The sequence below is a fragment of the Gnatocerus cornutus genome, chromosome 1 (assembly GCF_029298725.1).
Source record: "Gnatocerus cornutus isolate USDA-ARS CGAHR chromosome 1, icGnaCorn1.1, whole genome shotgun sequence".
NCBI lineage: Eukaryota > Metazoa > Arthropoda > Insecta > Coleoptera > Tenebrionidae > Gnatocerus > Gnatocerus cornutus.
The window spans coordinates 35,683,645-35,710,878 of record NC_142233.1 but is presented as its reverse complement, the minus strand read 5'-3'; the positions used below and the strand labels follow the sequence as shown (position 1 = coordinate 35,710,878).

The 27,234-nt window shown below is 33.3% G+C and overlaps 1 protein-coding gene and 2 long non-coding RNA genes across 6 annotated transcripts in view; 2 read left to right on the top strand and 1 right to left on the bottom strand.

Moving 5' to 3' along the window:
* The window catches only part of LOC148182143 (uncharacterized), a 189,552-nt gene that overhangs the window by 87,351 nt on the left and 74,967 nt on the right, over positions 1–27,234 (top strand). For both annotated transcript variants that reach the window (XM_088044424.1, XM_088044416.1), the window contains one exon: positions 23,442–23,647. In XM_088044424.1, the coding sequence (XP_087900550.1) occupies positions 23,442–23,647 (206 nt within the window). The remainder of the gene's footprint in view (positions 1–23,441; positions 23,648–27,234) is intronic.
* Positions 13,845–14,915, top strand: LOC148182146 (uncharacterized). Of its 3 annotated transcripts, XR_015770145.1 has the most exons (4): positions 13,851–14,176; positions 14,236–14,335; positions 14,384–14,584; positions 14,738–14,915. It is a non-coding gene; the product is annotated as an uncharacterized LOC148182146 (long non-coding RNA). The 3 variants fall into 3 exon arrangements; XR_015770146.1 differs by having other exon boundaries at positions 13,845–14,176; positions 14,215–14,584; XR_015770144.1 differs by having other exon boundaries at positions 13,849–14,176; positions 14,236–14,584.
* Positions 14,693–15,276, bottom strand: LOC148182145 (uncharacterized). Its single transcript, XR_015770148.1, has 2 exons — positions 14,903–15,276; positions 14,693–14,843 (listed from the first exon to the last, which is right to left on the bottom strand). It is a non-coding gene; the product is annotated as an uncharacterized LOC148182145 (long non-coding RNA).

Sequence of the window (27,234 nt, the reverse complement as noted above, 5' to 3'; positions counted from 1 at the left end):
CACTGTAAAATTCTTTAGAGTTCTTAAAATCAAAACTGGTTTTTGACCATTGACGATAAAACTAGCAAAGCTACGGAAGTTTATAGAAACTGGTAGAAATTTGGTTCGGTCCCAAAATAAAAAATTCTAAAATTGCTTTTATTTGTTTTAAAATTTTGACATTTCGTGGAGTTGAAATTAGAACGTCGACAAATTTCATTGATTTAGTGTTTAAATTGTCAAAGTTACGTAATTTTAGAGAAAATTGTGGCATTTTTCATTCTTCCGAAGAACAAAAATTTTCAAAATTGTTCTTTCTTGCCCTAATATTTTGGCATTTAGCACAGTATAAACGCGTCGAAAGTAATAACTGCTCTAATTTTGATTGTCTTGGCGTTTAATTTACCAAATTTACGAAATTTTATAATAAATGGAAGGAAATTTTGGTTTATCCTCTCAATAAAAATTTCTAAAAATGTTCCTTCCTGATCTAAAATTTTAAGATTTGGTTAAGTTAATAAGTGTGTTGTAAATTATAGTGTCGACAAATTTTATTGTTTTAGCGTTTAAACTAGCAAAGTTACGTAATTTTTTAAAAAATGCTTTTTTTTAATCTTCCTAAGAGTAAAAATTTTTAAATTTGCTCTTTCTTGTTCTAATATTTTAGCATTTGGCACAGCAAATAAACATAAAGACTTTTTCCAATTAGTTTAGAACAATAAAATGAAAGTCAACACAAAAAAATCATCTATATGCGAATTATTTTAACGTTCATGCTAATTTTGCCTGAAACATCTAACTGCAGTCTCCATCATGATTATGTGGCAAAAAACTGCAATTAGTTATTGAGGGCCGTGCGCAAGTTTAATAACATTGTTTGTAAGCGTGTTATTACATTTCGTACCAGCGCAAATAATATCACCACTGCAAACTAAATTCGTTGCAAATTTACTTCCGCAAATGTTGACGTAGTGTGATTGGTATAGTGAGGGATGATAAGTATTTTTCATTGGTATGTATAAGTGGTCGGTTAGAGATCCCCGCAATAAATCAGAAATAAAACATTTCAAATTAGTGCGAATTTATGGAGCCATACTACTAGAAATTTGTCAAAGAAACGAGGCACCTGTGACATCGAGTACTTTGAGGGTTGCGTTTTACCCCCACCGGGTTGATCTCGTTCATTTTCAATTTACCATGAAACATATTTCTATGGAGTACAATAAGTCAGAAGGGGAGAGAGCCGGGCAAATAATGGCTGATGGTAATGCGACCGCGGTAAATTATGTCCCCAATTTATCGTAACACTTGAAGAATATGAAATTCTCCACAAATCAATAAAAATATGTGAGAAAAAATGGCAATCGAGCATGGTCTACTAACTTATCGTCCATTGAATGGATTCGGGAGACGTTGGGTTGGAAGGTGAACAATTTGCACTAACCCCTGGAGGACTTAAAAGAGCTCCGACACAGGAATGAGATTCTTATATTTTATAGAAATTGGGTTGTTGGGTGAAAATGCGGAAAGTTATAATATTTTGACGCAACGGCCTAAACTCCGGACAATTTTTCGCGCAAAGTAAACTTGTATTCTGTCTGAAAAGCTGGAATTTTCTTTTATTAGGCTTTCAGGAACACTGGGGGCGGTTTTCCCCGATGCTGATTTACGGAATTTTTAAAAGGATCAATGTGGCGAGCTAAAGAAACTTTTTGAGGATGGTAAAATACTTAATTAGAGGAATTAGCAGCAATTAAGTGACTGGCCAGGGAATAAAAGTTCGAACAACTTTCCCTGGAATCCTCGCCTGAATTCAATTAAAGACCACCTAACCGTTTGCTTAATACGCATCCATCCACCCTTTGAAATTAGCGGCAATAACATACATTACATATAAGTTACAGTGAGCTGACAATAGTTTCACTAGGAAGCCTCATCAGAACCACAAGAGAGGGGTTGAGTGGGAAAAGGCGAGGAAACGGTGAGTTCTACAACCACCTGGGGGATCACGTTACACTCTCTAAACATCCCGCGTCTCCGAGGAGGGCTCTTTCGTGCATTTGCTTGATATCTAATACCCAAATGAACAGCCATAAGTAATAGTTATTCAATACGCGTCGCAATATCTGCACTATTTGGAGATTTCCTGCCGGGAACGAAGACAATCACGGATATGGATAAGCGTGGAATAATTGCCTGGGACAACCGGAATGCGTTATGTTTATTAATGTCTTTCGTTTAACACTCTAAATTTCCAACTCTGCCGTCACCTTCCAACGATCTGAATTAATTAGTTTCGGATAATGAGAAGCGAAAGTTTTGGTCAGCGGACGATACGAGCAACAATAAAATTGGTGGATGCGCCGGGCAAAGTAGAATTACACTCGCATTCAAAAAGCGTTTTTGTAGTTTAAATAGCCTTCAATTTTATAAACAAAATTTTCCTCAAATTTCAATGTTATAACTTAAAAACAAACAAAAATACTATTTTTAATAAAACATTTGTTTCGAACTAAAATAAAAAAAATCTCTCTTTTTTGTTCTAAAATGTTGTACTTTAGCACAGATAATAAACACTTAAAAAATAGTAATCTGCCTAAATTGCATTGTCATAGCTCAAATAGTAACAAAGGTACGAATTTTAACTGACAATGAAATTTCCAAAAACTAACTAGTTCCCATCTCATGCTTCCTTGTTTGTGATTTGTTGTATAAAATTACAATTCACTTATACTTTGGAGCTTCTCGGGCGCTTCTGCACAAATACATTCGTTTAAAAAACCGTTAGAATTTTTAAAAGTCAGATCCTTAATTTTACGGTCCACTTTCATATATTACTTCATCAAGTTAAGTCCGAAAACAAAGAAAAGCGCCGTCCATGTAGATTAAGTTAATCTGGATCGTGAGGAGAATCGAAATTTTCCACTAGAAGGTAATTTCCCGAAAAGAAAAACTAGGCTAAAAAAATTTGCTAAAGGAAAGTAATACACGTACTGATGGAATTCAAGCAAGAAAGCAGCACAAAGCAGATAATATATTGAATTAGGTATGTGGTCTGAGAGAAGTAGATGAAAAGAAAGGGACTACGCACGTTTTTTATTAGTATGTAGAACACATTTTACACAAGTCGATAAAAGGACAAATAGGAAAAATAGAGCCATAAAAAAGTGTTTTGAGAGTGAAACGTCGGGGCGTATTTATCGGGAGAGTTTTAAAGAATCTAATTACGGCTCATGTAAGAACACACAGCTTCGCGGAAAATTGACACCAACAAAGCCTAATGCAATTACTTGAATGTGTCACTATTCTGTAAAGCGATCACGTAATATTTACTTGAGGAGGAAGTGGAGCCGCATTTTGTGGCGTTTCTTTCAAACTGTATCGCATCAAGAAGCACAAGCTGCTTTTGTGGAAACTTTGGCGCTTTCTAATAGGATTCGTTTTTAATTTTCCCTCACTATATTTTTTCGCCAACAGGGAAAGGTCCTCCGATTTTCGCGTTCCGGCCTGTTTCTGTCGCTTTTTTCCTTACAAATTCGGGGATTAATCTACCCGCCCCCATTTCCGGAGAAAAACTAGCAATAATTCGCGGCGGGTATAAATCAGAGAGCGAACGCGTTATCAACGAGAGGGTAGCCATCGTGGAAGTGGGCTTAAAGTGAAGTGGTAAGAAAAGCCTTCGTGATCTACTTTACGTGAGGTTATACTGTGCAAATTCCCAACGAGTCCGAGAGGCCGATACCCTGATTACATCTACCTTGGTAGCCGCAGCTTAGTCCACCCTTAATCATATAACAACCCCTCTTTTGCCCAACACTTACATGCTCTAAACCCCGAGGGGTCACCTCTCTGGAGGTTTAATTAGAAAAGCACATCTTCATTTTGTGTGCGGAAATGTCCGCCGACGGTTAAATGCACGATTGTTAAATCGCTGCAGAATTTGCTTTTGCAGGAATTAGTCGGACGCTTTTATACCTGCGAATATCAACAAGCGTGGGCTAACAAGTTAATAGTAATTTAGTTACACAATTTTGTACCTGAGTGAGTAGTTACTGCGATATCCCCAGGACTTTAATTTGTTTTGAGTCGGTTTAATAGTTGCTACCGTTTTGACACTGTGCTTGGTGGAATTATGCTCCGATTTTACTCTCAAAAATCGCTGCTCTTCCTTGTGTAAAGCAACAAGTATTAGACGCAAGCACAGAACTAATAAGTTAAATTGCCTGGAATTTGGCACATTTAAGTCTTGCAACACTGCCCCGAAATTGTTAATAGAGATATTTATTGTGCGCCACGACCACACCAAAGGACCGAATGCTTAATTTTCTCAATTCTGTTCTAATATTGCGTCCATTAGTTTCAACTAATCAACCAACTACTCCGCTGCTTTATTTAAGCTTCATAATACACTGACATTCAAAAGTTTTGCACCCACCTCATTTTGTATTTTATTCGCATTTTTGTTGGTTTAGAAGTGAAGGGCAAAATTTTAGAACTAGAAATAAAAATTTTAAAAAATTTTATTTTGGAACAAAACAAATATAATTTTGAAAATATTTGGTTCGTCCTAAACTGAAAATTTCTAAAATCTTTATTTCTTCTTCTAAAATTTCACACTTTGGCATAGTTACTAAACACTTTGAAAGTAGGAACCTTCCCAAATATCATTGTCATAACTTGAGAACTAACAAAGATATAAATTTTAATAAAAGTAAAGGAAAATTTGTGGATCTTTCTAAAATAAAAATTTCTAAAATCTGTATTCCTGTTTTAAAATGTCGTATTCTGGCATCGTTAATGACCACTTTAGAATTAGTAACCGCCGCAAATTTCATTAACATAATCTAAAAACTAACAAGGATACGAATTTTAAAAACACAACTTTGAAAATATTTGGTTCGTTCTAAAATGAAAATTGCTAAAATCTCCATTTCTTGTCCTAAAATTTTGAACCTTGGCACAGTTAATGAACACTTTAAAGGTAGCATCCTCCTAAAATTTCATTGTTATAATTAAAAAACTGAGAAAGATACGAATTTTAATCAAAAAATGGAAATATCTGGTACGTTCTAAAATAAAATTTTCTAAATTCTCTCTTTCTTGATTTAAATCTTTGCGATTTGTGCGATTTGGTACAGTTTATAAACACTTTGTAAGAAGTAACCTCCACAAATTTCATTGCCATAACATAAAAACTAATAAAAATACGAATTTTAGTAAAAAAAATTTGAAATATTTGGAGCGTTGTAAAAAAAACCTAAAATTTCTATTTCTTGTTATAAATGTTTGAACGCTTGCATAGTTAATAAACACTTTAGAAATAGGCCCCTCCCTAAATTTCATAGTCATAACTAGAAAACTGAGAAAGATACAAATTTTAATTAAAAAATTGGAAATATCTGTTTCGATCTAAAATAAAAATTTCTAAAATCTCTCATTCTTGTTTTAAAATTTTGGACTTTAGCACAATTAATGAAAACTTTAGTAGTAGTAACCTCCCCTAATTTCATTGTCTTAACTTTAAAATTAACAAATTTACGAATTTTAATACAAAAATTTTGAAGTATTTGATTCGTTCTAAAAAGAAAAATTTTAAAATCTCCATTTCTTGTTCTAAAATTTTGAACTTTGGCAGAGTTAATAAACACACTTAAAGTAGTAACTTCCCAAAATTCCATTGTCATAGCTAAAAAAATTAACAAAGACTTTAATAAAAAAAGTTGAAAATTTTTGTTTGTCCTAAAAAAATATTTTTTTAAAATCTCTCATTCTGGTTCTAAAATTTTTCACATTGACATAGTTAATAAACACTCTAAGAGAAGTAACCCCCTCAAATTTCATTGTGATAACTTAAAAACTAACAAAGACACAAATTTTAATGACAGATAATTTTAATGACATAAATCTGACAGAAATTCTAACGTTTTTTAAACGAATGTATTTGTGCAGGAACGCCCGGGAAGCTCGATCGTATGTATAAGTGAATTGTAATTTTATACAACAAATCACAAACAAGGAAACACGAGATGGGAACTAGTTTCTCTAATTTTCCACATATGTAATCGTAAATTGCTTTATTGCGATAGTTTGCGGAAGGTGTCACTTGGGCGATAAATTAGTTAACAAATAAATGAGTAGCGTTTAGTGAATACGTAACCTTCGTTGGTGTTATTAAAAATTTCTCAATATTCCATGCTCTGTGGTGGGAAGATATTAATTAAGCTTCGCGCATTTTTACGAGCGCGAGTGTTCGAGATTGCGAAATAATTAATTTTTCGTCATTTTTTATTTTTATATAAAATAGAAAAATGTGGTGTGTGTCGTAAAAAAGAATTTATTTTTCATCACCGGCGCTATTCATTTTATTTACAAAAGAGAAAAATGACGTGTCACGAACATGAGTTATAGGTTGTATTATTTCATTTTTAGAAAACAGAAGCAGTGCGTTAAAAAAGCTTTCATTCATGATAATGCCCCGTTACTATTAAACTGATTACGCAACATTATCTCGGCCTCAGAAAATAAATGAATACTTTAAATTTGAAATTGGCCATTTTTCTCCGTTATTTTCATCCTTGGAGCCAAATGCATTATTAATCCAGCTCTTTAATAGGTTGGCATTTATTAAACGGCCAACAGATTCTTTTTTCGGCTATAAATATCAAAAACTGGCAATTTTCGTTCAATTATCCGAGACCTTTTTCCAATAAACAACGTAAAAGAAGCATATAATGAAAATGCGGTCCGAATTAAAGAAGGAATTACTAGCGGGGATAAACTAGCCCCGGTCTTTGGACTACTGGACACAAAGCATTGTGGCTTTTCAGCACAAAAGCCACGAATACAGAATACAGAGAGCTTTTCTCCACACCGGACCGGATGTTTTATGATTTTATGACTGCGAATTTACTGATTACCGAATTCAAGGGCTATTCTCTTCGCCTTTTTTACAATAATTGAGTCTCTCTTGTCTCTCGTACCCCGAAAAAACTTGCACGGTTTCCATTGAATTCGACCGAGAGCACGACTGATTATATTTATAAAAATGTAGAGTAATTTTTAATCCTGAAAGCTGTTATGCCCTCCGCATATTTACATGAAAAATTACGCATTTTCAAGCCGGGCTCGTTTAAAAAATAAATTGAATACTTTATTAATAGTACGGCCAAGAGCTCTGGCATATTGCTATACATAACAGAATTAAAAGCATCAGCGCAATAAATGCTTCCCTTTTATCTAATCTAATTAAATGTTTTCGCTTCAAGAACATTCGGATGTTTTAAATCCTTTTGAAAAAACTGTCCCCATTTATTCGTCACCGCCATAATGCGAATGCTTAAAACGGCTTTCTGTTGAGGAAAATATTGTCAGCTCTGTCCTTTCGAATTAATGGATGAAAGGTGGACGACTGGGGCAGTAATTTTAATAAATGAAGATTAGAGATAAAATATTCCGCTGGTGGTCTGGCTGTTCTTGGTCGTAAATAAATTAGGCTCGGTTGGCGCTGGGCCAGGCTGTGCCACATTTCCTAGACAACACTCCGGGGATTTCCTTAAAAAACTCAAACCTGCTCCTCCTTTTACTATGTATAGGCGACTAAAATCCACCCCTTCGAGTGTTAACATAAAACCTACGAATTATCACCTTCCTTTCACATTATTATTACACTCTAAAACAATCCCTTCGCTTAATTACAAATTCTCTATTTTCTCCGCGCGCAGTATATTCAGCGGGTCTTTGCACGAAAATATTCGTTTTTCACGCAAATTCTCAACAGGGGTAAACGCACCAAAGGCGCCCCTTGTCTCAGACGATATAATTAAATCATTAGCACATGCTTTTCTTATGATCTCCGAATTTCGAACGCAACCAACAATTATCGGATGGGACATTGGATATATTTCAAATCTCACATTTTAGGTTTCAAGTCTAAATTTCAATCGCTTCTAATTCTGTTATTTTTTGACGTCCGTAAAACATTAGAACGGTTTTCTATTCAACACAAAATTCTGCGTAAAATGAGCCCCAATTACTAAAGCTTGCTTCACAAATAAACAAGATATTGACCACCATTGGTTTCCACGAAAAATGCATGAAATTCTGCGTAAAATGAGCCCTGATAACACAAGTTTGATAAAAAAATAAACGAGATCTTGACTGCAGAAGTTTGACATACACTATGTCCCCGGATTGAGTTCACAAGAGGGAAAAAAAAGTTTATTTTCCATTTTACAAAAAAATGACAAAGGAATAACATTTTTTGCTTATTTCAAAACAGATAAATCTGCAATTAAAATTTCAAAATTGTTAGTTTCTACTCTTAAAATTAATTTTTTCATTATTTTTATTAAATTTTGTAATCGTATTTAAATAATAGCAGGCTGTGGATTCACAATATCAAATAACGCGTTAAAGATCAAAGAAAAATTTACCCAATAATGTGTAAGCATTAAAAAATTCGAAAAAAATGCAATTGCATCTTTAACAATAATTAAAAAAAATCGAAACAGTCTAAAAGAATTACGAGTTAGAATGAAACTATGTGCTAAAACAGGTAATGGGTCAATCAAATAGTGGAAATTGGTTTGAATTAAGGAACAAAATTCATTCCTTTGACATTTTTTGCAAAATTAAAAATAAAAAAGTTTTTCGTTAGTTTTTGTTTTTTCCGATTTTAAGAACACAGCTTGATAATAATAAAGTTTTAATTAAAGATTTATTTATTTTAAATTAATAATAAAAATATTATTCCTTTGTCATTGTTTTGTAAAATGAAAAATAACGTTTTCTTTCCTCTTGTGAACTCAATCCGGGGACATACTGTAGATTTAGTCATGAAATTTTCTGAAAAACTCAAAGTTACGAAAATCGAAGAACAATTTCTTAACTAAAAAATCACGAAAAGAACGATTTTGAAAAGGGTTTTTTATATTCGGCTTAATTCCGAAATCGTTTTTGAACCTCCAAAATTTTGGCCCTCTTGCGACATAACAAAATTTCAAACTCAGTTACTTGCTGACGTACGAAAAACATAAGGATATTTTTGGATTGAGTGCAAAATTCTGCGTAAAATGAGTCCATATAGCTCAAATTTCCTCCACAAATAACCGAGATATTGATCAAATTACATTTTCAGAAGGTGATTTTAGGGTCATTTTCAAGACGTTGTTTCGAGGCGAAAACTGCGTAGTATTATTGAATTATATTTCGATCAAAAGATCAGCTTGAGATCTACAGGCCAAATCTCAGAGCGATATGGCAAATAGTTTACGGAGGGCGAAATTTTTCATCGTTGAGTCGCAAAATTTTTTTGTCCAAAAAATTGACCATCGAATTTTCGACTTTTGACGGTTGATTCTAAAGTTAAATGAACTGAGAAAAACGATGGCGTAAACCGTTTCTCAAAATCTTTATTAGTTTCGAAGATATTTAGTTTTAAAAAATTTTCAACTTAAAATTCAATATAAAAAACTTTGATCGCCCATAACTTAATTATTCGTAGACCGATCTTAACGAGTTACTTTTTTGTATTCCATGTAAAATTCTGCGTAAATGAGTGCCCTACAACTTAAGTTTGCTCAAAAATTAAGCGAAATATCGACCGAAGTAGATATACACAGTTCTAGACACGAAATTCTTCACCAAAAAAATCAATTTTCGAATTTTGCACAATGTAAAAACAAATTTTGCAAACCGATGGCAAAATCGCAACTCTCTGCGTCGAAGTTCCCGAGTTATTATCCACCGGTATTTCCTATCCTCAAAATTTTGACCCACTGACGACAATTCGGCCTTAATTCATTTGTTGACGCTCGGTAAAACCAAGCACAGTTTTGGATTCCGCGTAAAATTCTCCTTTATATCCACATCTCTGTAGCGCCCAATAATTAAAACCAATGTAAACTTACCTTTAGATCCTATGATTATGCGACCAAGGTCTCACCTCCTACTAGCTGCTCCTGCATGACGTGTTGCGTCCAAATTCGACAAATTGCTACCTGAAAGTGAAAAAATGAGTTACAAACCACCTCTAGAGTCACCCCCAAGTCAGTTTCACCACTTTTGAGTCACCAAACTCACTTTTTTTTCAAAATTCTGGGGGTTGCCACGATCACTACAAACACCACTAGAGTCACCACTTATCACCACACACCACCACTGAAGATTAGAAAACACTTGAGAAACACAATTTAGGAGATTTTCACGACGCAAATCAAGAAAATGTTCACATTTTTGCAATTTGGAACGGGTTTGATCGGGCAACTGCCCAATCCCAACCTGAGAAAAAGGCACTGGGAATAGAGTTTCTTTGCAGTAATAAATTAATTACGGTCTCTGTAGTCCCGTGTAGGTTTAAACAGTATTTGTAAAGTTCAACTGTAAATTGTTCAAGCCGATTTTAATTTTTTAGATTTTTAGAAATTTTTTTATTTTCGTGGAATTTTTAGTGTTCAGGGTGAGTTTTCGGTGTCTCAGAGTCATTTCGTCGCATTGCGAGTGAATTTTCGGACAAGTTTCACAGTGCGCGACAATTTTGCGTCATGCGACAAAAAAAAACACGAATTTGAGGACGTGTTTGGGATTCAGGACAATCAAGGGGGTTCAAGGGGGCTCTCATTTACACTGTTTGCGTAGTTTAAGTGACTCACTAGTGATAGTGTAATTTTGAAACAAATAGTTGCGCATCGGAGCGCAGTTTGACCTAAAGGTGAGTTTACACAATTTGTGAGGTTATGTGTGTTTGGAAACAGGCAGAATTTTTGTAATTTTGGTAGATTCGTTCGGTTTACATGCAGATTTGGGAGAAACAACGTACAGAAATGTTGAGGTAATGTTTGTCTTTCTGTTCCATTACCTACTGTTGATAAAAATTTTGTGGGTCACATGGTACATTTTGAATTTTCAGTAGAAAAAAGTGAACTTTTTAAATAATTGAAGAGGAAGCGTCTGATAAAATGATTTCAGAAAGTGGTAATTGGGCGTGTTATCTACCTGGGCAAAGTATTTGCTTGATAATAATTTTATTATTTGTGACGTGCAGAATCCGCAGAAATTGGTGATTCAGTTTAATATTAATGACGTTACGCTAGCAGCATTGGTTTCAATTTCCGTTGATTTCAATTCACTCCGCATCCACTCTAATTTTTAAATTAAAAATAGCGCAGTCGTTTAAATCCAAAGTGAAACTCATCATCAACAATAGATGTAAAATAAAATAATATTTAGTTCAAGTCAAAAAACTAGATTACGTTTGTGCCTGGGAACAATGGGGAAAGCTTCAGACAAGTAAATTCATCACGAAACCGTTTGAAGTGGGAAATGGAAAACGTCATATTAAAATGAAAAGCGTTTATATCGAAGGCATTAAGTGCTATTGTGGATAGAAATACAATGTTAGCGGGGACAAAAAACGGATTGAAATTCGCGGCATTAGTCTGTCACTTAAAGTAATAGATGGCGCTACTACGATATGACGTCATGACATACAATGTTGGAAGTCTTAATGGATCCGTGCTTGATGTGACAGTTGTCTTTCTAAGATTCGCTTTATCCGACTCTTGTAACAACACTTAATGCGATGAATTCTAGGATTTGCAGGCGGGATTCTTGAGGCTTATTTTCTCGCAGACTCACGGTTAAATTTCTGACGGGATCACAAGAGTTTTTTACATCACATAAACGCCAACGACGAAATTGGAAACGGCGCCTTTGTTTGTTGCCTCGTACGTGGTCATTTTTTACACAAATACGGAGTTTAATTCCATTTTCTTTTCCTCCACTAGGTCTTGCCTAGCGAGGAATAAAATATCACTTTTTAGATCAAAACATTCAAAACAGGTCATCCATTTTTTTTTGCAGTTTTAAAATTTATTGGTGCACTAAATAAGTACCTGGGAAATAACAAGTTTAACAGATTTCACTGTTTTATCGTTTAAATTAGCGCAGATACAAAATTTTAATACAAAGTTTTGAATTTTGGGCTCGTTCTCCAAATACAAATTTCTGAAATTTTTACTCCTTGTAAAATTGTGCAATTTAGTGTGCTAAATGGATATATAAGGAATAACAAGTCTACCAAATTTCATTACTTTAGCGTTAAAATTTTGAATTTTGGAATTTTATATCGTCCATCAAATTATTTTTTTTTAGAATTTGTGTTTTCGGTTTAAAATTCTGTAAAGTAGTACACTAAATAAAAATCAAAGAAGTTACAAGTTTACCAAATTTTATTGCCTTAGCGTGAAAATTGTCGGAATTACATTAATAAAAAAAATTGGATTTTGAGCTCAGCCTAAAAATAAAAAACTACAAAATTTTTACTTATTGTTTTAAAACTCTGTAATTTGGTACCCCATAAGCCATCTAGAAAGTTCTACTTCCACCAAACCTAATTGGTTTAGAATTAAAATTGTGGGAGTGAAAAATTAAAAAAAAAATTTTGCAGCCAATTAAAAAAATCTAAAATTTTTTCTTATAGCTCTAAAATTCTAAAATTTGGCACATCCAATACAGACCAATAAAGGGGCAAATCTACTAAATTTCGTCATTTTTGCATCAAAACCATATGACTTATGAAATGTAACAGAAAATTTTGAATTTTGAGCCCGTTGTCCAAATAAAAATATTTAAAATTTTTACTTTTTGTCGTAAAATTATGCATTTGTACACTAAATAAATATCAAAGGACTAACAAGTCTATTAAGTTTCATCACTTTAACGTTAAAATTATCATAGTTACAAATTTTTGTAGTCCGTATTGTGTTTTTTGTTCTAAATTTTTATAAATTTGTACACTTAATAGAAATCTAAATAGTTACAAAAATTCCAAAATTTTTACTTCTTGTTTTAAAACTCTGTAATTTGGTACACGCAGAAACCATCTAGAAAGCACCACGTCCCCCAAATTTCATTGGTTCAGAATTAAAACTGCGGGAATTATAAATTTAAAAAAAAAAGTTAACGTGACACAGTCTAAATAATAATGTGAAATGAATTTTTATATTAATTTTTCCTACTGTAATATGTTTCACTTTCAATTGTTATGGTTTTAAATCGGGGTCGTAGAAAAAGTATAGTATGTAACACTTGTATAAACTTTGCTACGTTCGTGCCTAATATAGCTCATGTCTAAAGGGAAGTTTATACCACTAGTTACATAATATACTATTCAAAAATTCATTTTTTTCGTTTTTGGATTTCGAAGGAGAATAGCAGGAATCGAATAAGTCTAGACGGGGACAATGAGTGGTCATTTTTTACACAAATACGGATTTTAATTCCCTTTTCTTTTTCTCCACCAGGTCTTGCCTAGGAATGAAATATCATTTTTTAGATTAAAACAAGTTCAAAAATCACGTTCGGCTTTAATGCCTCGGTAGATTAGTTAGGCGACGGGGAAAATGGCTGCATTTTTCCGGATAGTGGAAAAAGACGTCGAGAATAGATTCGGGCAACAGCTCATTCTTTCCCGCGCTCGGAAAAAGGATATTTCAACCTTTCAATATAGGCAGGCGTGAGGCTATCAATCATTTATTATTAGTAATCGACAAATAAGGCTAATGGATGAATCACTACAAAGTTTCACTTTTTCAGCACACCGCTGCGAAACTTCCACGTAAACTTTTTGTAACGAGATATTTCCCAGGGATTTGCGAATGGAAAAATTTTTAATAATGAATAAAGAAAACACATAATTAGAAAAATTTTCGGGGCTGATTTATGTGCAACGACCGAGGAGAATAATTAAATTCGATGTAACGGCAAATTTTCGCATTACGCTCAACTGCACTAAAAAGAATGTTTTTTCACTCATAGATCAGGAACAACGATTTCGCGCATAGCAACCATCACCGGTAACTAAGGCTTTCGAGCACTAGTGCGGGAACATGCACGCAAAAATTTTGCCATAGAAGCCATATAGAAAATATCAGTTACTACAAATTTAAAGAAACACGCATTGGGATCCTCTTCCCCTAATATTTATTTAAATAAGTTAACAAATTACAAGAAAATTAATATTTTTTGAGAAAAAGTTCATCAGCGCCATCTATTAGCAACTTAATAATTGTTGCTCTTTTGTAAAAACATAACCTCAAAATAACATTAACAAGTTTTATGATTTTAACGATTAATAAAATTAAGCTTTTGTGAAACGTTTTATTTTACAAATACTCAAGTAATCGATGTTGGTCATCAAGTAAGTATACTCAGTACTTTTAATTTTTATTATTATAGATGTTTATGTTGAATGTGCAGTTGCTGCACGAAGCAAACGACACACCAGAAACTCCAGCAGTGTTTTCAGTTCTCACGGCGTTACTAATATTGTACGAATTGTTGGAATTGGATCTTACAGGTTCCGTGTCTGTCAAAGTGTCTGCTACTTCTATTTTATTTTTTAAAGAATCTTGGATATATCCCTCCGCTACTGCGGAAGATTTCCAACCACCATGTCTTTTAACGGCTAGAAAGTCAAGCCCCTTGTTTGCTAATAAAGTAGCACTGCTCCTACGAAAACAATGGCCAGTATATTGATGAGGGTTTGGAAGTTCAAGATATTTGGCGATCAATGATGGAATTTTCCCAATGGTGTTTATACCAATAGGTAAATTTATACATTTTCCTGCACGATAAGTTAGAAATAGTCTCCTGTTGTCAGTCACAACTTGTAGTCTTAATTTCACAAATTGCTTTATTATTTCGACCCATTCCCTTTTGGTTATGGCAAATTCCCGTTTAACCTTAGTTTTTGTTTCAGGAATAGAAACCAAAATTATGTCATCTTTAAAGATAACATCACCAATCATCATCTTACAAATTTCTTCTCGGCGGCAGGCTCCAGAAATTCCCATAATCAAAATCGTCTAAAATATAAATGTTAAATTTTTGAATGTAAATTTCTGAATAAAGACAAACCACTCACTTTCATCAAAAAATATTCTTTGTTAGGGGCCTCTGTCAAAAATTTTGTAATATGTTCTCCTTCAAGTATTTGTGACTTTTTTGGAATGTGATGTTCCGTTTTCCTTTTAAGAAGGGCAAGCAATTTTGGATATTTCGAGATATCTATATTCTTCTTAATATTCAAGCAAGATCGTATCATGCTATAAATTGGCCACAATGTTTTTTTAGTAGAACCTATTTCTTCAAAATTGGCCACCAAGACGTTTTCAGAGTAATTTTTGATCTTTTTATCTTCGCACCATTTGACAAACTGAGAAAACGTACTCTCATATCTGGGGCGTGATTTTGTCGGCAATAAATTGTTTATTGCAGCAGTTGCCGCACTTTTCACTTCGGGTGGTGTACACTTGAATTCAAACTCTTCTTCCGAAGACATGGTACAAATCAATACAAATCTTTATTTTTGAACTTTTTGCTTGACAGAATTGACAACTGTCAACTGGAAACTTCAGCGACTTGATTTTTTATACCAACAAATGCGAACTATATATGATGGCGAAAATTTGTTACAAACTTCGTGCAAAAAATGTTATACAAGAGACGTGCGGGAATAATTTTGCCTGATTCGTGCGACATTCCTTCACTCGTGCGCGGGGCGCACTCGTGTTGAAAGAGTCGCACTTATCTGCAAAAATTGTATTCCCGCACTAATCATGTAAAATACTATTTAATAAAAATTCTCGAAATTGTTTACAGGCGCGCTCAGCTTTTGGCTTCGGATGTAAATAAATCTAGGCCGAACTAGCTTTCGGAGAAGAGTGATTGATTCCCAGGGAATTTTATGAGTCGGAGCGATACAATTCGTAAAAATTATATTACAATGTACAAGTTTGTGCGAGGGTGAAGTTTTATCGCGGAAAATTGTTTCTAATCATGGAAATGTTTTACGCTCATGGCGGAGTTTGTCTCTGGTGGCTCAAATTACCGAAAGTGCTGCAGAAGCTGGGCTCATAAACCACTAAACCGAAATGTCGTCAATCTGTTTTTCACCCCCCGTCTATAATATCTATCATAAAAACTTGGTAACGTCTACTCATATTGAAATTTTATTGCCGAATCCAAATACTTCATCAGGTATTTATTGATTGGCGGCGTAAGCGACACACAAAGACACAATAAGGTTGTAAATCCGGTTATTCTCCCAACAAAACGAATAAATTTGGGTTAAGATGAAGGAGCGCCGTCCAAATTCGATGAAGAAATAAACTCCATCAGCTTTTAACGAAATGAAATCTTCTGGGGTCATTTCATGAATAGTGCGTTTATTTACTTCAAGTCGTTATTCTTAACGACGGACGAGGGATTAAAAATGCTAGCAGAATATTCGGGCAGAATTCTTTAATTGGGATTAATATCACACACAGAATTACTCTGTTTTCGTTAGAATCCAATTAGATCTCAAGCTTTTTACTTGCGTGGCTTGCAGGAAGTACACTCGGCTAATTTTCTATTACTATTCCTGCCATTTTTCTCCTGGATGGCTCTATTTATTATCCTTTCTTATAGTCGACTTTATTCTAAGTAATTTAATTCTGTAATAACCGAGACCGGAGCTGATTGGTGGAGCGGACAAAATGACGAAAAAATAGTTTTTTCGTTAAATTAATGAGCCGAATTCGTCGCGCTTTTTATTGCGTTTTTAATTAAAAAAACGATAAAAACACATGTTTTGCATATTTTGATAGATTCTCTTGGGCGGCGTGTCATCAAATTCGGTTTTTTTCGTGTTTTAATAAGGCTAACACAGTTTATTTTTCAAACACGAAAATTTATTAGTTTTCCGACGCTATTTCAGCAATTTTATAACTAGTTTTTTTCTACTTCCGTATTTGAATTGCCGTTTTAAGTTGCCATGTTCGTACTGTAATATATTTCGGTTTCGTTTTTTTTTGTTTTAATTTGGTATCGCAGCTAAAGGATAGTATGTAAGTCGTGTATAAACTTGTATGTAAACGTGTATAAACTAACATAAATACGAATTAAAATTTTTTTTTAAGAAAATTGGTTTCCCTTAAAATAAAAATTTCTAAAATCTTTTTTTTTGTTCTAAAATTTTGTATTTTGGCACAGTTTTTGGCACACTTTAGAAGTAGTAACCTCCCTAAATTTCGGTGTCATATTTTAGCAACTAACAAAGATACGAATTATAATGAAAAGAAGTAAAAAAAATATGGTTCGTCTTAAAATAAAAATTTCTAAAATCTTTATTTCTTGTTGTAAAATTTTGAACCTTGGCACAGTTAATGAACACTTTAGAAGTAGTAACCTCCCTAAATATTGTTGTCATATTTTAACAACTTACAAAAAATAAGAATTTTAATGAAAAAATGTAAAAAAAATGGTTCGTCTTAAAATGAAAATTTCTAAAATATTTATTTCTTGTTGTACAATTTTTAACTTTGGCACAGTTAATAACTACTTTAGAAATAATAACCTCCCAAAATTTTATTGTCATAACTTAAAATCCAACGAATTTTAATAAAAAAAATGGCAATATTTTATTCGTCTTAAAATAAAATTTTCTAAAATCTTTATTTTTTATTCAAAAATTTTGCACTTTGGCACAGTTATTGAGCACTTTAGGAATAGTAACCTCTCCAAATTTCATGGTCATAACTTAAAGACTACCGAAAATAGAAATTTTAATAACAAAAATTGTTAAAAATATTTAATTTTTTAATATTATGACTAGAAAAATTTTAATTTTTTAATTTAATTTAATTTTTGGTTTTGTTTAAATTGGAATACAAAAATGAAGCGGGTTTGCACCGCAACTTTTGTCCGTTAGTGTAATTATGTAGAGTGTTGTTTACTTGTAGTGCGCGCTCGCGATAAAAAGTCAAAACTCGCCCCGGCTTTTATTCATTAAAGACCAATCGACCTTTTAAGAGACAATTTAATCAGCGATCTGTTACACCCATCCGAAAACAAACAAAATTTCCATTCTATTTACCGCAAATCGAATCCTTTATTGGAGAGTAACTCGTTTAAATGCTGATGAAATGTAGTTAAAACTAGCCGCAAGTGTCGAACTCAACACTCTTTTTCTCCGAAGGTGTAAAACGAAACGAGATGGAGCGCGCTCATTATAAAATCAATTTGCCTTGTTTTTTATCTCGTAATTAAATTTCAACCCTCGGCAATTTGACACTCTTCTTCAATCATCAACAATTCGTTAAATATTCTCACGGTTTCCACTTGAAGAGCTTTCTCTTGTTTACTTTGAATTTTGCTAATTGTAGGGTGTGGGGATGATATTTAAGGATCGCCTCGTTTTTGTGACGTGTGATTCGAACATTAAGAGCGTGCGAGATTAAAATACAACCAAAAATAAATGGATATTTTTGAGTAAATGGGGACATTATACTCGGGGATATTACAGACATTACCGTCATGTCGGAGGGCAGACAATGTGACTCGGTGGGTAACACCTGTGCTTAATGGCATTGGAGAACGCACTGCCTTATCGACACTAGTCTAACAGCAGAGTTACGTCAATACAGCCGGCAGAAGAAAGAATACTGCTGGAGGAACCGGAATTGCACTAGGAGATTCTTGCATAGTTCTGAATTCTGTTCATTAGATTCCTCTCATTATCCGTTAACTCTCTTTCAATTTTCCTTCAATTTTTATTCGATTTCTGCTTTTCTCCTTCGACTCTGCCCCGAATCTCCTTCTCAATTTTTATTTGATAAAAAATATGAATTTTTAATTAGTATAAACTCTATTTTAAACACGAGTTTTATTAGATCATTAGGCCCGAGCGTAGTAAGTATTTACTAGCCAATGTCTTGAGAAGTTTATACACGTGTTACATACTATAATTTTTCTACGACTTCGATTTAAAACCACAACAATTGAAAGTGAGACATATTACACTACAAAAAAAAATATGTGCATTTATTTAACATAATTATTTAGATTAAATCTCATAAACTGTATCATTTAAAAATATCTAGAAAAATTTGTTAATAACTTTGATAATTTTAACGCAAATATAATGAAATTTGGTAGACTTGTTACTCCTTATACAACTACTTTTTTAGTATACTAAATTGCATAGTTCTAAAACAACAAGTAAAAATTTTGAAATTTTTTATTTCTAGACTGAGCTTAAAATTCAATTTTTTTAATTAAAATTTGTAATTCCGACAATCTTCACGCTAACACAATGAAATCTGGTGAACTTAAAGCTTCTTAGAGCTCTATTTAATGTACAAAATTTACAGAATTTTAAAACAAAAGCACAAATTCTAAAAAAAAATATTTTGAAAAACTATCTATAAATATCCAAAATTTTCTGTTAAAATCAGCAACTTTGACAATTTTAACACTAAAGTAATGAAATTTAATAGACTTGTTACCCTTTATACATATATCTATTTAATACATTAAAAAGCAAAATTTTACAACAAAAAGTAGAAATTTTGAAATTTTTTATTTAGAGAATTATTTTAGGCTCATAATTCAAAATTTAAAGTTAAATTTAAAGTCCTATTGTTTTAATGCAAAAGTGACGATATTTGGTGGATTTACTACTTTAGAGGTCTGTATTAGATGTGCTAAATTTCAGAATTTTAGAACTTATAAGAAAATTTTTTGGATTGTTTTCAATTGGATGCTCAATTTTTTTTTATTAAAGTGTGTAATTCCTAGAATTTTCAAGCTAAAGCAATAAGATTTAATGAATTTGTAGCTTCTTAGATTCTTATTTAATGTACAAAGAAAATGTTAGAACAAAAATAAAGATTTTAGGAATTTTCATTTTAGGACGAACCAAAATGTTCTTTTTTCTATTAAAATTCGTATTTTAGTTTGTTTTTTAGTTATAACAATGAAATTTGGTGAATTTGTAACAAGATGCCTATTTACTGAACCAAATTGTGGAAGTTTAAAATAAAAATTGAAAATTTTAGAATGGTACGTAGCATGGGCGCTTTTATTTCATCGCCCTGTACATGAAGTTTAAGCATTTGTTTTGCAACATATTTCGTAAAAATCAAATCATTTCATTGGAAGAAAAATATACTTTTAATTTTAATTTCAGGACTTTTGGTCAGATATTTTCGATTCAAGCTCACTGAGCGTCGCCCAACGAACGGTGCTGAAAAACCGCCACATTGTGGAGCTTGATTTGCTATAAGCGTTGTAAATTTTTGAGATTTTTTTTCAGGATTTTTTGATCGTTTATCAGTAAACTAACCCGGCGCATCCACCATATTTGCGGAAAGCATTTAAAACAAGCAACGCAAAATGTAGCGTGGAATTTAAAAAAGAGCGCAAAACGAGCATCCGGCAAAGAGTTAATAATTAAAGCACTAATGCATTTCGAAAATTCGTAGACAAAGTAACGCGCAAAACTCATAAGCCCCAACACGATCGATCTCTGAAGAATTCAGCATTACGCTGAGGAATGTTGTTACTCAGGACAGACAATTCAGGTGCGTGTTTGTGCAAGTGCAGAATAATCCCGGGAATTTTGTTTACCGAAGCGAGAGAACGAGAGAATCTTTCTAAAGTAGCACTCGCATGTTAAATAATTAGCAGAAGAAGGGCTGCAAAAAGACGACGCTTAATTGAAGAATTCATTAAAATGTAGTCTAAGTGAAAGAGGATAGCAACGTGTCTTTGCAGAGCTTCTGTCTAGAAATTAACAGATACTTTATTGTAGCGCAGGCTGTTGCGAAATGTCATTAAACCTGGGTTTTATGTGTTGTTCACTTGTAATCACTGCTAGATAATTCGCACTCTATTGCCAACGGCTCGGATGGTATTGTTGCAAGAAATGTAATTTCCCTTCATATTTATAACTACTTTACATTATTTTAATTCGGCTACAATTTCGCGTGCTTTAATTATAGGGGATCGCGGGATTTTATTCAGATTTCATGCAAACTTGCCGGATATTTTGCCGACGTTACAAGGTGAACAAAAAACTAGTTTAGTGTCGAGCTCATACAAGATTCCGCATTTTTCCTTGCTCCAGAATGCAGCTACAATCTGAATATTCCTAATTCACGACGAAGGATACCAACCCAATCCTCTTTGTCTTACTGAAATTCCGTTAATCTTCCCATCGATTTTCCGACTTAATTAAGTAATTTTTTGCGTGGCACAGAAAAAAATTAATCTGTTCAAATCATCTAATTTAAATTAACTTTTACAAGTTTTCGCGATCAGGTATTTAAAACTCGCGACCTTAAAAATTCCGAATTTGAAATTTTAATATCGCCACTACACGTATTTTGCCGCTAAAAACTGAGCAGATACATCAAAAGCTCTTTGTCATAAATTTCCTTTATGTTATGCTAAGTGGGTGTTGGCGGAATCATGAATTTGATGATATAACTAACTCGATAAGTTCTCGGAGATGATTTTAAATGAAATTTAAGATATTAAAATATATGGAGGTGGATCGTTGCTTTCAAGATTTATCTTCGGTCGCTCGAGGAAATTTATCTAATTGGTTAATTTAAGCCATTTTAATTGCACTCGGTAATCTTGATTCTAACTTTCCCCGATGGTCTCTTTTTGTGTTACAATGGATGCAAAGGTTGAATTGTTGGTAATGAGAATCTCCCTTCAACTGTTTTGTAAACTTGGAAACAAGACTGCAAAAAACATCACAAATATTTGTGCGCATTATCTTGAAGTAAAACACTTCTTGTACAAATTGACGCTGCGTTCTAACAGCACGTCTGCAATTATTGACGAGCTGCAAAACTCCGATAATTATGATCTCTGTAAGGCAACTTTTAATTGCACAACAGCACATTTTTCTCAAGTAATGAGCCATCCAGTTTGCTTTCAAAAGTCTAGCACCCTCTTATAAAGCCATGATAAATATTGAAATTTGTATTCAACAAGACAAAAATTTACAAATAAAGTTTTTTTGAAGATTCTCAAAAAAAAAAAATTATTTGGTTCGTCCAAAAATTAAATTTTAAATTCTAAAATCTCTATTTCTCGTTCTAGAATTTTGCACTTTGGCACACAGATAATGATCACTTTAGAAATAATAACTTCCTTAAATTTCATTGTCATAACTTAAGAACTAAGGAAAATACGAATTTTAATATAAAAAGTTAAAAATATTTGATTCGTTCTAAAATGAAATTTTCTAAAATCTCTATTTCTTGTTTTAAAATTTTGATTTTTGGTACAATTAGTGAACACTTTCGAAGTAGTATTCTCCCAAATTTCATCGTCATGTCCTTCAAACTAACGAAAGTACGAATTTTTATAAAAAAGTTGAAAATTTTTGGTTTGTCTTAAAATAAAATTTTTATAATCTCCATTTTTTGTTCTAAAATTTTACACTTTGGCATAGATAATGAACACTTTAGAAATAGTAACTTCTTTAAATTTCATTGTCATAACTTAAAAACTAACAAAAATACGAATTTTAATAAAAAAATGTTGAAAATGTTTGGTTCGTCTTAAAATTAAATTTTCTGAAATCTCTATGTCTTGTTCTAAAATTTTGCACTTTGCTAATAAATACTTTAAAAATAGTAACCTCCCGAAATTTCATTGTCATAACTTAAAAACTATCAAAGATACGAATTTTAATAAAAAAAATTGTTATAGTTTTGAGCTCAACCTAAAATAAAAAAAATCCAAAATTATAATTAACACTATAATTTGATAGACCCAATATTCATTTAGAAAGTACCACATTCACCAAATTTGGTTAGTTTAGAATTAAAATGATCAAAGTCACAAATTTTTATAACAGAGTTAGTTATATCGCAAAAAAATAACTTAGCGATCTACAAACTTTCACAAATCGCTAAAAATCACATCACATCAAAACTATCAGTCATAAAAAATACATTTTGACCTCTGTGAACGAAACGTGTGTGCAAATTTTCAAAATTAAATCTTTAAACAATTTTTTGGGTAAAATTGCTTTCATTCTAAAATTTTTTGACCTCAAATCTTCCTTTTTGCCTAACTTGCAGAGTTTGTCGGAGAATCCAATTGTTTATCAAAATTCGCTTGGCATCTTGCCAAAAGTTCTAACGCGTGGTGTAGCACACAGTTGCTTGTTAATTTTTCATACAGCCGTGAAATTTATAATCGAACAGCGCTTGATTTCTGCGAACATAACATATAAAACCGCGGTCCCTTAAAGACTATTAAGGGAACGCATGGGACAAAATCCAAAAAAAAATCTTATAAACGTTCGTGTTCTTCGCGTCTCCGGGGGCGGATATCCAGTCACCGGATAAGAGGGGAATTTATAATGTCTTAAAGTGTAATAGAAACTTATATAACATGTTCTTGTGACCTCAACCCTTTGTTTTCCATTTATATCCATTTATTTACAACCAGATAGTATCTCTTAAGTGTACTTAAATTTAATTACGGCTAGATTTATGTGAGACGTTTTAAAAGACGAACGAATACTTGGATAAATAGTGACACATTGTAAGTTCAAAAAACGATTCTATTGTCTTGTGGAGTGTATTTATGGGACGAATACATTGTTACAGACGTGCGAGCGTTAAGGGACATGCACATCAAAGTGCCGGAAGCTGTGAGAGTAGGAGATTCCGTGACATTGGTTTGCGATTACGATCTGGAATCTGCAGCTCTTTATACCATCAAATGGTACCGGTACGACTCGGAATTCTACAGATATGTGCCCAAGGAGTCGCCGGCGTCGAAAGTCTTCCCGACGCCACATCTCATCGTTGATGTAAGTACGACTTTTTTTATTTCCTCTTTCAATTAACTGGAGAATGCTAAATCACATCGTATCAGGTGAAGTATAATCCAATCTGAACGCAAGATTGAGATGAGCCAGATGCAAGTAATGGCATTAGCAATCTCGGTAAACTTGAGTCATTTGTAATGCCAGACTTAAAATTCTATGCATATTTTATCGCATGTGCTAAGTTTTACGTTTTTCATACATTTTCGTAATGAATTTCACACATCAAAGAACGATCATTCACTCGCTTTCGTTCATTAATTACACGGTTTAGATGGAAGGGCCGGCAATCGATGGACAAATATGTGGAGGCGAAACTGCAAATTTATGCATTGAGTATTTGTTGCTGCTTCTGATGAAAATGGAGTTGCGGCATTGTCTCAAATTAATTTAGATCGAACGTGTTTCCGAATTACAAACTTGATTTTTCTTTTAGAATGTCAGCATATTAGTTAGCACTTTGATTGGCTATAACTCGGTTATTTGTTGCTGTGCGTGAAATTTTGCATAAAAAGAGCCTTAATAACACCTAAAACAACCGAGAAGTCGAGTCAAGAAATTTGAGAGTTTTAATCATTAAGGATTTTTCCAAAAAATTCACTCATTCGATTCGCATCGCATAAACGCATTCTTAACTAAAAAATTTCGAGAAAAACGATAGAAAAACCGTTTCTTTCGATCTGTCGTAGTTTCCGAGATTTTGAGCACAGATTGTTTCGGACTTTCAAAAATTTGGCTCTCTGGCGACACACAAAAAATTCAAACCGCAGTTTACTCAGTTATTTGTTGACGAAAATTAAAAATTCTTACGATTTTGGGTTCAACGTGACATTCTGCGTAAAATTACCCTAATTTGTTGAGTTTGCTTTGGCCAAAAACTGTTTTGAAAAGGTCTTTTTGGGGTGATTTTCAATATTTTCTTTTTGACGTAAAAACGACGTCTAATACCTTTGTGTTTATATCAATCGAAAGAGGAGCTTGAGATCGATCGGACAAATAATTTACGAGTTATGACTAAAAATTAAAAAAGTGAAAAACTTTCATCGTTTGGAGTCGGAATTTTTTTTGCAAAAAATCGATTATCGAATTATAGAAAGAACTAACGTAAAGTGAGCTGAGAAAAACGATGGCGCAAACCGCATCTCAATATCTTTAATAGTTTCCGAGATACTTAAGTTTGAAAATTAGGAAAAATTCGGAAAAATAAAAATCAACTTACCGAAATTTTTATCGGCCATAACTCAGTTATTTGTTGTCGGATCTGAATTTAAATCCCAGATTTGGAATCTGCGAAAAATTCTGCGTACACTGATATATAATAACTAAAGTTTATTCAAGAAAATAAGCGAGAATTCGATATCAGAAGTTTGGCATAGTTTGAGTCATGAATGTTTGCAAAAAACTGCAAATTTCGACTTTGATCGAAGACCGATCTTAGCTAAAAAGTCGGAAGAAAATCGATGGCGAGAAGAATTTCTTTCGATCTGTCGTAGTTTCCGGGATATTGAGCACAAATTCTTTCGAATCTTCAAAAATTTGGCGACAACCCAAAAATTCAAATGGCCATAACTCAATTATTTGTTGTCGTACGTGAATTTAAAGCTCAGATTTGGAATGTGCGCAAAATTGTGCGTAAAATGAGCCTATTTTAAAAATAACCGAGAAATCGACCGCAGAAGTTTAACATAGTTAAAATATTAAATTTTCGATTTTGGATACACAAATTACAAATAAAAGTGTGAAGTAAATGGGAAAATAACATAATTAATTGTTCAAACAATCGGATCTTCTCATCACTAACTTAAAACGAAACTTGCAAACGAAAAGCCGAAAAAGTTTAAATAGCTTCCTTTTTTCTTTTTGTAACAGTCGTATTACTGCTATTCTTTCAACTTTGTTTAATCTTGAAGTCTTCATACACGCGAATCTAAGTCTAAGATGTTTCTCATTAACTGAAATTGTCTTGAACTGGAAGATCGCCGAGGTGGCATTTTACTTTCAACCAAATTATCCTGAGTTTCGCTCTTTTCGGATATTTTAATGATGAATTTGAAGCGTACAAGCTCAACCTGGAATTAGGCCATTTTGCATTGCGCAAATTAAACAAAAGTCATCATTATATTCATATTAAGTGGCACGTAATCTGCGAAAGGGTGTAAAGCTCAGCGCTTTTTAAAAAAAGTTAATTTAAAAGCGCGCCTCATAAAGGGGATGATTTGTGTATTCATAAATACAATAAGTAACGGAAGGGACAGGATAAAGTGTCCTTTTATAATGGTGGTAATCCACACACATATCCTGTTTGCATGTTTACACTGGCCCGAGGCTCTTCCATTCCGCTCACTTACACACATTCTGACTGTTGAGGATCGATGTTACAATCATCCGCAACGACACCCGAAGATGAATTAACATGAAAAGAAAGGTGATAAACTAATGTTAACACGTTGGATTTTCGCCCGCTGTAAAACTTTAATCTTTCAGCTTGCACGGGATGGCGGCAACATATGTCGAGCATGACGTTATGAAATAATTACACGATAAATCACCGGCTCGGACGCAATAACAGTGGCTGTTTTAAGTACGGTCTGGGCGATTTTTTTCGAGATTCGAGAGTCGGGATTATCCGCAATTAATTTTTTCATCGAATTAAGTGGGGAGGATAAAAAGTAAAAAGTGCGGGGATCAACTGTTGTCAAGGAAAAACTTGCAGCCACTCCAACTGTCAACTAAAACTCGAGTCTTTGCTGTTCTCTTTCCTAAATAAGGCCAGATTAAAGTAAAGTTGCGCGCCATCCATCTTGTTGTAATGTTGGAATGACGGCGTGCCATTGCAAATAAGAAACACACTGTTTTTATTCGCGCTCCGCAAATTTCGAAAACATTTTGCGCGATGATTTTAGAAATCTTGAAATGAAACTCGATTTCTTACGAAAGGGATTGTCTGGGAATTTCATAGGAAGTCGTTTAAAATCAGGATCTGAAGATAAATTTTATTTCACACACACGCGCACACTTCGAGGGCCGCTCTTAAAGTATCACATTTATAAGGAAATTCAAGGACGAAACAATTTTTTACGAATATGTCAAGATACATTTTTTTCTTTGTTCGGCCACGCTCGGACACCGATTTATCAAGTTCAGAAGTGTCAACGAATTTTATTGTCTCTACACGTTTCTCCAGGATCGTAAAGGAAATTTCCTTTTTGCTAAATTTCAAGTTGATTCTTTATTTCTTCGTTTTAAAACGGGAGTGATAAATATTGTTGACGAATGCAAATACATATTTGCCTTAATTTCGGAAATATCGAGAAAAATCGTTTTTCAACCTTCGAAATTTTGGCTCTCAGGCGACAACCCGGAATTTCAAACGGCTTTAACTTAGTTATTTGCGACGTATGAGAAAAATAAGGGTATTTTTTTTTCAACGCAAAATTCTGCGTAAAATGAGTACCAATACGTTAAGATTGCTTCATAAATACGCGAGATAGCAGCAGAGTCTGAATTCTTAGAGACTGAAAGGCAGCTAACTTCTACATTGAAAAAATCAAAATTTTGAATTCGAATTATCT